Source organism: Stylophora pistillata, chromosome 5 (genome assembly GCF_964205215.1).
Source record: "Stylophora pistillata chromosome 5, jaStyPist1.2, whole genome shotgun sequence".
In the NCBI taxonomy this organism is placed as follows: domain Eukaryota; kingdom Metazoa; phylum Cnidaria; class Anthozoa; order Scleractinia; family Pocilloporidae; genus Stylophora; species Stylophora pistillata.
In genome coordinates, this window is record NC_142523.1 from 3,224,241 (window position 1) to 3,236,325 (window position 12,085).

Sequence of the window (12,085 nt, forward strand, 5' to 3'; positions counted from 1 at the left end):
GTACACAATAGTCTCTATTTAGACAATATTCAGACAATTACGCAATTTGACGGGTCAAGTATCTTTTTATCAAAATGATCACACTTGGCGACATCTTGATTCTCTCCGGAGTAAACAACACGATTCCAGTCACAACTCGTCTTTTATCGACATTGGACGAGGTCCATACCAGTGATGGAAAAATTTTGTACACGTTCAAATATTGTAATTCCGTGCATAAGTTCCTCTTTTTACTTTTCCCGGAAGAATTCTAATGAATTTAGTCGGCAAGTATACAGCTCCGCCTACCTCCTCCTGGAAGTGACATTTAACTCTTGGGACATGCAAGCGGAACACTCGAACATTGTGCAGTTTAGAGCAGGTAGACTAAAGCCCTGTTTTATGCTTTCAGTTTGCTGAAGTAAAGAAAAACAAAACAGGAAAAGGAAAAAGGAAGCAGCAAAAAAAATTACTCGATAAACAAACGGCATGGAAGTTGCGTGCAGTTCGCTGTGCCTTTATTTTTAGTCACTGAGAACAGATGCACCACAGGATTTTTTAGTCGTAGATGGTTAACAATTGCCTTGAAAAAAATGTGAAATTTTGAATCGCGCTGACCAAAGTCGCTTTTCTCGAAGCGTGGTATAAACAAACACAGAGCTGCCAAGTTCTTAAAAGGGAGAATCTATGAGGCTTAAAAAGGACCGCATGAAATAGAGCGACCCTGCTTCTGCTTGAAATCTCCTTGCCACGCCGACTCACGTAGCCTTTGAAGTTTTCTGTAATTCAAGTTTTTTTAATGCTGATGTTGTGTCAATTGTCATTCCCACAATGCAAATGTTATCGAAGGCCATCACAGATACAACCATTGTTAGCTGTTGTGTAACTGGCTAGACATGCAAGCGACCAACTATACGTAAGTAAGTTAAGTCTGTTTTAAATTAACAGTAGGTTTTGCCAGGTCGTGAAGGTAGGTCAGTCATTTGTATATGTTAGGTATCAGTGTATGCTATACCAGTAAACTATACTAGTTTTGTCATTAGTTATCCTTATTATATAAGTTATGTTAGCCTTGTAAGTTAAGTACGCTATGTTATTACTGTAATTTGTAAGTATTGTTTAAAAAAACACTAAATAAATAAATTTGAAAAAAATTATTTTTTCTCTGTTTTGATGTCAAGACCCGAACAACAGTCCGGACTGATTGTTCTAAGGTTGTGGATATCGTCAATTGTCATCTCAACAAAAGAAATTTGAACCGCGACAGTCCAGATTAATACTGACTAAAGGCCAAAGTTTATCACAGATCCATCGACTCCTGAAAAATGACCAAAGTTTATCACAGATCTATCGTCTCCTTGTTATTGTGCAACTGGCGACCCGTGGGGAACGGGGGGGGGGGGGGGAAGTCGTGCGACCAACTGCTGTTGTCAGTGTCTGTCACCAAAATCCTTCTACTCCGTAGAACAGCAGAAGTGTAACAACTAGGAATCTGTATCCTTTTTGATCTCATTGTCCAGTAAAGGGCCAGCCTCTGAAATCTCTCTCTTAACATCAGTTTCAGAAATTATTTCTTTATTTCTTTCACCGAGATCGCCTACGCAATCGTCGTCTCTGTTGCCTACGTCATCTTCGTCGTCTCTGTTATCGTCGCCGTCGTCGTCACCTTCGTCGTCGCTCGTATCATCATCATCGTCGCCACTTTCGTCGTCGCTATCACCGTCTCCGTCGTCGTCACCTTCGTCGTCGCTTGTATCATCCTCGTTCCCACTTTCGGAACTGTCATTGTCGCTTTCAGTTCCACGTGTCCCGCATATATTTTCAGCGGAATTGGTTTTCTCCTCTTCCTTTTGAACCAAACATGCGGCCAGTTCCAGTTCTTCTAACTGCCAAGACAAATCGCCTTTGCTCATTTGGACCTAAACGACACGAAAGGAAAACTTCAAATTGACGAGTTTTGCTGCTCTTTTGCAACCATTTTACTCAAAATACCAAGTCACATTTTTCTTTCAGGCAGCTAATATGGAGAATATGGCTTCAATTACTGAGAGGCGAAGGAGTCGTAGAGTCTTTAAAGTTTTCCGCCCCTGACTCTTTCAACTCGCGAAATCTGATATTTGAATTTCCCTCCTGGCTGGTACCACCACATACGTTCAGAAATAGGTTATGGCAAAAGGCCCATTATTTTGTCTTGGTGATGGATATTTAGCCCCATTTAACGTTCGCTTTTTACCTCTATTGCGAATTCGCCCCTTGAAGTAAAACAAGTTCGCCCCCATCTTTACCAGTTTGCCCCCTAATCTTTAAATTTTGGAAATCAGTTAATTAATACTCTCTTCCTCATAAATTCGCCATTTCTCACGAATTGTTTTCTGTACAAGGCATCGCGTGTAATTCAGCAACAGCTACACTTAGAGAGAAACAGGCACGCGCCGAAGGATTTTCGCGCTGGAGTCCTGATCAAAATGTAGGACCTTCGGCCACAGATTTCTTTGGTTTCCGACAAGACACTACTCTTACAGTAATTCTCGCCACCCAGCTCTATAAGAGACAAAAGGAACACTGCCGCTCCTTGCAACGGATACCGGATTAAGATCGTGCGAGCAGAAAATAGGAGTCAGTCTCGTTCGTATACTTAAAGGCAAATACAATGATTGTCAAATACCTGTTTGAGGTTTTTTGCTAAAGACGAAAGCTTCTTACGGCTGTTTCAAGAAAAAAATAATATGGTAACGAGGGAACGCATTGACGGGGTAAGCTCCCAAACCCCGATAAAAAGCAGAAACTGCCAATCGATCATGCAAGTGTAAGGAAACTTCTAAATAATATATTTTTTGTTGAATATATTTGGAATTACACCTTGTCAACGTCATCTTTCTGGGAAAAACCCTTCTGGAATAGAATTTCCCTTTAACTCTTTACAACTTCCTTAACGAGTGCCCTTCTAATTCAATTCCTATGGCAATTACTGGTGATGATAACAAGTCTATACCCGAGTCTCCGTGGTCAATGCATAACATGTCTGTTATTTGAAAAGAGGACTTTCCAAAGCAAGCAGAAAACTTGCCGAGGAAAACTTGCGGCTTAGAGATTGTCATCCGGGATTGCTGGTTTTGCTTTACTTTGCATTCTATTGGTCTAGAACACTTTCGGATACCCTCTCAACCAATAAGATACAAAAGTTAAAACCAATCGTGATCTTGGTCGCTCGCGTCTTCCCGCGTCTTCCCGCTCTTTTCACCTTGAGAGTTCTCATTGGCCCCTTATGATATTTTCTGAGCTCTGATTGGCCGCCGTGGTTTCCTTGGATTACGAGACACTATCAAAAGGCGCTCTCACACAGACTTAGGAATCAGTATTTGGAAACGCTCGGCCTCCGAGCTACAATACACAGAGATAAATATGACTCTAAAACATCTTACCTGGCTTTTTGAATCCAAACGCAGTAGTCGGTCAAATAGAGATCATTCAACAGAAACCAAGGGTCTTCTTCACGACACAGGGCATGGAGTTCCAATAGACATCTCAACACCTGTCGACGACCTGCCAAGGAATGAAGTATTTGACCTCTAACTCCCCATTGTAATGTCAACATTGGCCCAATGTTGTCAATACTTATCCTGGCTCCTACAGCATGACACGACTAAGAATATTGCTACTCCCCCTAGATGGGATTCACAGATTCTCCCTTCCCACTTCATTTGCCCAAAATTCTTTACAATTTCATGGTAATCATTGGAATTTCCGCGAGGAGAGGGCTGTTGGAAAACTAAGGCGAAGGCCTCTTTTGTCTTTCTTAATCTCATCCGTTTCTTGTTCAGAATAAAGTCTGGCTCAAATCAGAGACTACATCATCTATAAAATTTCCGAATCTTGATTCTGCAACGTTAAAAACAGTAACTGTTATGCTTCACACAAAAAAAGACACAACGGCTACATACCAAGGGAAAATATCTTTTTTGTGTCCTCAACAACTGCAGTGATCAAAGACCAGTGTCGATAAAGAGGATATGATAAAGATCGGCGAGCACAAGAAATTATGACATCATGGATGCTGTTGAAGGACTGAGAAAACCAAAAATATGTATTCAAGTCTGGTCTTATATGAAGGAATTTTCCAGGATGGGTCCCCCCCAGTAATCGTCTTACTTGCATTTTAGGAGGGGTGGTATGCGAATGTGATGTCAAATGCTTAAGGACCCCTGGCTGCAACCTGGCTTGGATCACCGGCCGCTGTTTGAGAAATAAGACCCCCCCCTCCCCTCCCCTCTCCTCTTCTTTGTACCAAAAAGCAGATACGAGGGAATGGCAGAAATCGAGCTGAGCTGTAATCCTGTTTTGTACCACAATTCTTTGCATGCTTACTAACAGTCTTAATCTCAGTAAAGGAGGTCTATCTTAACGTGTTTTGACAGGAACTTCCTGCCCTTGAGGCGTGCTCGGCTAAAATAATGACAAGAGTATTATTCCCTGTGTGGGCTCAAGTTTTTCATGTAAATATATAAGTATAAATTTTTAACTTAGATATGAAATAGATAGAGAGGTTTTTTTTCTTTTTGCACTAGGTCTATAAAGGTGTTCTGCAAATATCTGTCATTTCAATGAAAAGTGTCTTACTTCAAACCACGAGAATGTAGAACTTATCCGAGAGATGGTCCAAGGTGATTCAACCTGGCAAACAACATTTTGTAAATCACTATTAACTTAGATAAAAGCCTTCGCACTAGATAAACAGAACGGATCCTTTTGGTTGGGTGTAAAATGCAGTCAAGCTTCAGTAGCAATACTTAGTGACATTCAGCTTTGATCATTTCTTCAGGCTATGATTTTGAGGGTGTTTCAAATAAGGGGGGATGGAGCTGCGTGTTGACATAGATGAGAGGTAAATAAAACATCTTGAGCTTGAGGTGAACAAAAAAACTTCTAGAACCAAGGTACTAGTACACCCTGTATTTTTCAATTCTTTACCGTATTTTCTCCTTCTGTAGTCCGATGATTATATGCATATGCATAGACGATATCAACGAGACCAAGGAATAGTGAAAGTTCTTCTTTGTCGTCAAGAAGGTTTGTAATTAGTTAAGGGCACTTAACCGTAAAGAAATGTTTGTAATCACTTACTAAATAAATGAATACATTGTAAAACCTAGATGTATAAAAGATTGAAAGTAATAAAAGCAATTGCAGAAAAACTTTAAAACTGACATTTTCTCATAGTATAAAAATAACTCGAACAACAACAAACATATGAAACATATGAGTGAACTGCGGTTATGAGACGTATATAAGAACGATCCTTCGCAGTAAAGCACTATTTGAGCAATAGTGGAAATCAGACCTGAAAAAAATTTCAGGCCTGTACGGGATTCGAACCACTGACCTCTGCGATACTAGTGCAGCGCTCTACCAATTGAGCTAACAAGCCAACTGGGAGCAGGCCATCAAATTAATTGGCCTGCTCCCAGTTGGCCTGCTCCCAGTTGGCTTGTTAGCTCAATTGGTAGAGCGCTGCACTAGTATCGCAGAGGTCAGTGGTTCGAATCCCGTACAGGCCTGAAATTTTTTTCAGGTCTGATTTCCACTATTGCTCAAATAGTGCTTTACTGCGAAGGATCGTTCTTATATACATAAAAATAACTATTACTGTAAACAAATAAAAATATTATAATCAAGGATTTTAATGGAAGAGGAAGTGATTATTGGTGGATACATGTATATTGTATTTATATGCACTAGGCTCCAAATCCACAATTTTTAAATTAATATTAGCAACTTTTCTTCAACACTAACTTAAAGCTGGATATTTTATTGTTTTCAACTAGTGTGCACTGCAGCAGCAGTTTTTTTCTCCCTTTTTTTTTTCTTTTATAGAATCACTTTTTAACCCAAAGCTACCAGCCAAACCTAAGTTGTTTCACTGAAAGAAGTGAACACTACTTCTCCAAACTAATCAATCAGTTGGAAAAGCACTTATCAGTGGTTTTTAATTATTTTAATGGATTATGTTTCCAATGAGTTTAAGGATATAATCTTTATTTGGAAGTCTCCTCAACTGGTCTTTCTCTTCATCTGTGAACTGAACTACAAATTAAAGACAATAAAATTTAACTCACAAACTGATTGCCTATTAAATGACATACATAACGTTCATTGTGTCTCTCTGGGTTAAAAAGCTAGGTTTTTCCATTATCTAGAACACATTTGTGATAATTCATGTCAGAATTAGGTTTGAATTTATTTCATTCTTGCAAAATTGCATATTAGGATAGAAGATTTGGGATATTTTGACTGTGCCATGATAGTTTCTAGCTCAGTCTCAGGATGTAAGGTGGAATTTTCCCTTCTTGGTGTTACACACGTCCTTTCAAGAGAGTTTGGTGTTTAATCAAGACAAAACTTACTTACCTACGTCTAGCTTAATGATAAAATCACTTCTGTTTTCTCAATACCATTTTCTGAATAATGCACTGGAGATTATATGACTTTCTTGTAATCATCAGTTCTAAGTATTGAATGGTTAAAACACTTTCTTTTAAAGAATCCTATTAACAATGGTCACAAAGAATACCTGTTTTCTCTTCTTGCTCACTTGGATGCTCTGTGTTATCCTACAAAATAGTTTCCAAATTCAAAAAAGTTGATCACTGGTTGAGGAAATGAAGCCATCAGTAACAAGAACTAGCCAAACCATATCTTGATGACAAAATGACCAGCTCTCAGTTGGCTTGTTAGCTCAGTTGGTAGGGCATTGATCACAGAGATCATGCATTCAAATCCTGTACAGGCCTGAATTATTTCTAGGCCCTATTTTCACTACTGCTTAAGAAGTGTTCGTCGTTGTGAAGATTGCTCCCATGTTCATTATTATCATCATCTCAGAAAGAAACATTATTTTGAGTTTGTGCACTATCTTTAATCATACCAGATCAAACAAAGATCATAATTCGGTGGTTGTCCTGTGGTCTTTATGTGCTTAACAGATGCATTTGTGTCACAGGACTCTCTGACATGATTACACTTTAAAGAAGTAGTACCTCAAAAGAGTTTTGTTTGTGCTGTTGCCATTTAACATCCCAAGGTGGCTTGTAATCCAAGAGATGCTGAATTTGATCAACATTGAAATAATCTGCCCTGATATGGAAGAAGTTAAAGTAACTTAAATTATTAAAAACTAGATCATTGGATAATGCAATTCAAGACTTTTTATTGGCTTAGCCATTATGTTATATCAGCCAATATACCATAATCTACAAATATGGTAAGCGTACCTGTCAGCTTAAAATTAAAAGAGTGCTAAAAATTTAATAAAATTTAATAATTTAATTAAACGTTTTTAATAAAACAATTATTCCACTCGCACTTGTTGGATATGAGATGATTATAGCCAACGGGGCGCGTAGCGCCCCATTGGCTATCTATCATCTCATATCCAACGCGATCTCGTGGAATAATTGTTAAGTAGCTGTTCATTGAAACAAAATGGAGTGGTTTGAATATGTACAGTACATGTGCCTACTGCCTAGAAATGAACAACTTCATGACAATAATTGAATTTCACTGCTGCAGTAGTTATTTCGATCTGTTTGCAAACCTTCATTTTGGTACACCGAGGCCTTTCCTCCACACTGATAGTTGCATCAATTCCATCTTAAGTGCAAAATTTCCTGTATGTCAGTCATCACCTAATGTTTAACTGCTTATATCAATTGTGACAGGGGCAACATAAAATTTATGAAGCCATGAAAAAGTAAGCTGTTTCATAGATCTTTTGCTGCTTACAAATGTTTTAAAACACAATTGGGTTTCTTAACGTTAAGTTGTTACAATATGAAGGTATTTGTCTTACAAGTAATAATCCTCATCAAACTTGGCATCTTCAGCTGCATGCCTGTTTTCTCGTCTCTTACTTGGTGTCATTGAGTCAGGATTAGTTATTTCTGCTATCTCAAGAAGTTCTGCCTGTAAAATAACACCAGCATGTCACTACATCTGTAGCCCCAGTTCAAAAATTTGCAACTTTAAAAGAAAAAGTCACATCCTACAAGATAAACTAAGAAAAAAAAAGTAACATGCAGAAAATAAGTAATAGCCATAGACAGTATTAATAACAATATTGAGTTCCATGGGCCTTTCCGCACAAAACTAAAATTGTCACAAAACTAAAATTGTCACAACAACATCAAGGGACAAATTTTTTCATAACAAAGTTTTGCTTCCTCTGTTGCATCTGCATTAAAAATTTCCAAGCTGTCAAATTCTGTCAGCACCAGGTCTGCTCATGAGACCAGCCTGGATATTTTGCCACGGGATTTCAGGATTCATGCTGAGTTATTTTAAAGTTTTAGAATCCCCAAGTTTTGCTACAAAAGACAATTATTGCTTTTCTAGTAAACTGATTTCAGTTCAATTACACACTGTTTGTAGCTCTTATGACAAATAATCCATAAGTTTATCATGGTTTTGTTTATTTAGTTGATTTCATCCAGTTTTAACCTGCGACAAATTTTGTCCACAGCGCATTTGAAGTTTGTCTGCTTCAGCCAAAATTTGTCAAGTAGCAACAAACCATCCGCACCTGCAAATTGTTGGTGATGACAGAAATTTGTTTTAACAAACAACTTTTTTTAGCAAGTGCAGAAAGGCCCTTTTTTAACAAAATTAAAACAAGCAATACAGTTGAAAAATCAACAGGGATAAAAAATTGTGAAGTTCAACTATTAATGGGTGAAAAAAAATAGTTTGTGGCTGGAAGGGCCTTGAGTGTTGGTGAGCACCAAAAAGAAACTCAACCCATCGTAATCTGGAAAATTATCCCACATCACAATAGTACAGTGTAGGATGTACATGTATATGTAAGTGCTCTGGTCACCAAAGCATCAATATCTAAGCTCTCCCATCCTGTAGCAAGACTACTTTACATGCGTAGTACCTCCCTGCCTTTAAAGATTCCACCCTTTTGGTTGGCAAATCCATATCTGGTTTCACCCAGACTAATCTCTGCATTATCCTGCAAAATGAAGTTAGTAGGTTTGGATCTGAAAATTCCTTACTAACGGTTGCAATTATCTTTTAATGACACTGACATCAATAAATATTAAATAAAACAAGACTTTTGTGACGATTTCCCCATATAGGACATGAAACTTGAGGTCAATGTTTTATTTTGGACACTAAGTGACCAACTCTCAATATTTTGGACACCATTGGCCAATTTTTGATTTTGGACACTAATGGTCAATATTTTAATTTAGGACACTAGTGGTCAATATTTGATTTTGGAACTAGTGGCTGATTTTCTATTTTGAACACTAGTGGCCAATTTTCGATTTTGGACACTAGTGGCCAATTTTCCATTTTGGACACTAGTGGCCAATTTTTTTTTATTTTGGACACTAGTGGCCAATTTTTCATTTTTTACATTTCATTTTTCATGTACAGTGTACATAAAAAAAAAATGCAAAAAGGGATCATGCCACAAGCTGGAAATTTACCTTCATTCATCTTATGAAGCTGCAGCTATGTGCCAGTTTTTTACAACTGTACTAATCTTAGACTAATGATTGAAAGCTAACAATGGTCCTTAAAAATTTATATAACAAAGTTTACCAGAGGTAAATGTTGCTCAAATTCCCAGTCAAATTCCTCATCACTATTGCTCTCATCTTCTTGGTCATCAACCTTTGCTATGGTATCACTTTCTTCAATAAAAATTAGAAGTGTCATATGATTTGACTATACATGTAACTATAAAGTACGGTAGTCCAGCAGAAAACAATTTACCAAAATCATGAATGTGTAAAAAATTATAAACTATGCTTACCAACAATTTCAACGAGAGGCTTCACATTCAAAGATGCCTTCTTTTTAGGAGCCAGTAATGTTGTTAACAGATCCAAGTTCTCAAAGATCTCTCCTGGATGTAGCTTAGGAAGCTTTATTGAAAATGTTCCTATGGTATGGATGAAAGTCAAAAATGAAGAGTAAGTGATGTAAAAACTGCTCAGATGTTCTACAAAATGCCTGTTGTGTTCGGTTGGGTGAAAAATTTTTAGCAAGAAATTTTATTGTGATTTGGAGGAAAAACATACATCTTTGTAAGAATCTCGTGAAACAATTTGTTTCTGTTAATTTTGTTACCAAATATTACTGTTCAGTAACAACATAGCCTTACATCACACTGTCAACAACCTCAAAGGTTACTGGTCTCTGATTGTCATGGTGCACATGTTACCTTTCTCAACATCATAAGATGCAGACTCTCTCCCATCTTCAATAATCTCTCCTGGTAAATTAAGCCTGGGAGAAAACAGGAAGAAACATATCAATTAGGGGAATATGAGTTGATCCAATACCAAATTCTCCAAACTCACACGATGAGAATTGTACAGTAGACAGTAATAAGAATTACTTAAAAGATATTTGGAGTAAAATACTTCACATTCTGGATAAATATTTGTTTGTTTTTTTGTTTTGTTTTGTTTTGTTTTGTTTTTTTTGTTTCGTTTAGTCTTATGTTTTTATCCTAGCAGAATTTGAGTCCAGATCAAAGTTTTGCTAATTATGCTTTACATACAAAGGTACACGTTCTTGATAGCTTACCTCAGAAAGTATGGCTTGACATAAAATTTAAACACTGTGTCATTGATGAAGAAATCGACATCTGCAATCTACAGGTTACAAAACATCTAAGTTTTAAATGCAAAACATCATAAAAATCATTACGATAAGGAATAATTCACTAACTATTTGCTTATCTAAAGCAGGTTAAGCATGTTTCTTTTTCAGAAAATCGTTCCATGTGTTTTCCTCCTAAACTACCTGCAGATCCTGTTTGAATCGCTTACCTTCACATAGGGAGTTTTTATCGACACAAAAACGAACTCATCGTCTTGGCTAAGCTCAAATACAGGAGTAAGCATGTTTCAGAAAGCTATGCTCGATGCTGAACCATTTTGATCGTTAATAGATCTAAACATTATTGCTGAGGCAAGAAATTCGCTAATAGTCGTCCGCCATGTTGAATCCATGCTCCCCAGTTTTCGCGCAGTCTAAAGAAGTTTAGTAACCAGGCTTCTTACGGCTACCAAGGAAAAAGCTTCTTTTTTTCATGTTACCAAAAAAATTGACAACTGAGAAAAAAATTTCATCGCCAACTGCTCCAGGTAAGAAAGAACTGCTGGTATAAAGACGACTTAATAGACCCTGGGATGTTCGAAAGTGATTTTTTCCATATTTTGTTTAATATTCTATAGGAGACAGATCATAAGATCGAAATCTAAAAAAGTGGCAAATTTTTAATCTAGTGGAAATTAAACCCACGCTCAGCTTATTTTTCTATCTTGAAGTGCAACAAAGCTCTAGCTAAAGTTTTTCTATTATGAAAACTGATGCAGCCAAATTATTAACTCTGTTCAAATGTCTAAAATAAGTTCTTTATTTATTTTTAGTGAGATTCAAACACGATTACTATAAAATATCTGAACTCCTGAAAGTAAACAGATTTCCGTACGCACGATCTGCTGAAAATTACTTATTTCTTTGCTTTTCTTATCTAGAATTAATCAAGAGATTGTTTGTAAATGCTCCCCAGGAGATCTTTGGTAATTTTTCAATTTTTTCATTTCGTTTATTCCTGTCTCACCTAGTGTAGAACAAGAAAATGTAATTTCGGAAAAAGAGGGGCTATCAGTTTGTTTGACACTCAAGCTCATCTGTAAAGGTTCCTTAGAATAAGACAAATTCAGGAAAAAGATATCAGTAATTAAACATTTTCCCCGGGTCACCTATGCGCGATGAGGAACTAATTACCAAAACAAAATTGTCATTTACCTCGCTGGCACTACCGCCTTTTACAACAGTCTATTAAAATTTTCAAAATATTCAAGAAATTTGCGATGACTTAAGAAGTTTTCGAGGCCGTACACCTAGCCGTTGCTATCCATTTACAATAGAATATATTCTCACGTAAGAATTGAAAAGAGCACTTCAATCCAAGCTTTGTGTCTATTCGAAGGCTGCAATTAAATTTGATTCAGTTTACTTTTTTATTCACCCCTAAAACGAATCAATGACATCATCAGAGTTTTGCCTTAGGGTGGATCGAGAT

The 12,085-nt window shown here is 37.1% G+C and overlaps 1 protein-coding gene across 2 annotated transcripts; it reads right to left on the reverse strand.

Moving 5' to 3' along the window:
- Positions 1–754: 754 nt before the first annotated feature.
- LOC111335666 (protein SHQ1 homolog) lies at positions 755–11,030 on the reverse strand. Of its 2 annotated transcripts, XM_088759566.1 has the most exons (16): positions 10,824–11,030; positions 10,579–10,646; positions 10,211–10,275; positions 9,800–9,928; positions 9,586–9,677; positions 8,909–8,986; positions 7,826–7,938; positions 7,014–7,110; positions 6,548–6,587; positions 6,006–6,060; positions 4,948–5,047; positions 4,597–4,650; positions 3,921–4,044; positions 3,402–3,522; positions 2,645–2,684; positions 755–1,898 (listed from the first exon to the last, which is right to left on the reverse strand). In XM_088759566.1, exons 1-16 carry the CDS (start codon positions 10,896–10,898, stop codon positions 1,464–1,466), a joined length of 1,686 nt encoding a protein of 561 aa, XP_088615692.1. In that variant the 5' UTR covers positions 10,899–11,030; the 3' UTR covers positions 755–1,463. The 2 variants fall into 2 exon arrangements, with proteins under 2 accessions (XP_088615692.1, XP_088615693.1); XM_088759567.1 differs by lacking the exon at positions 2,645–2,684 and having other exon boundaries at positions 1,756–1,898.
- Positions 11,031–12,085: the final 1,055 nt, after the last annotated feature.

What these genes read in the sequence shown, in the direction of transcription:
- LOC111335666 (XM_088759566.1), bottom strand. Translation starts at nt 10,898, where the DNA reads ATGCTTACTCCTGTATTTGAGCTTAGCCAAGACGATGAGTTCGTTTTT. An exon ending in ATCTTATGATGTTGAGAAAG is followed by an intron (nt 9,929 to 10,210) that starts GTAACATGTGCA and finishes TCCATACCATAG; the next exon opens with GAACATTTTCAATAAAGCTT. An exon ending in TGAGCAAGAAGAGAAAACAG is followed by an intron (nt 6,061 to 6,547) that starts GTATTCTTTGTG and finishes TTTAATTTGTAG; the next exon opens with TTCAGTTCACAGATGAAGAG.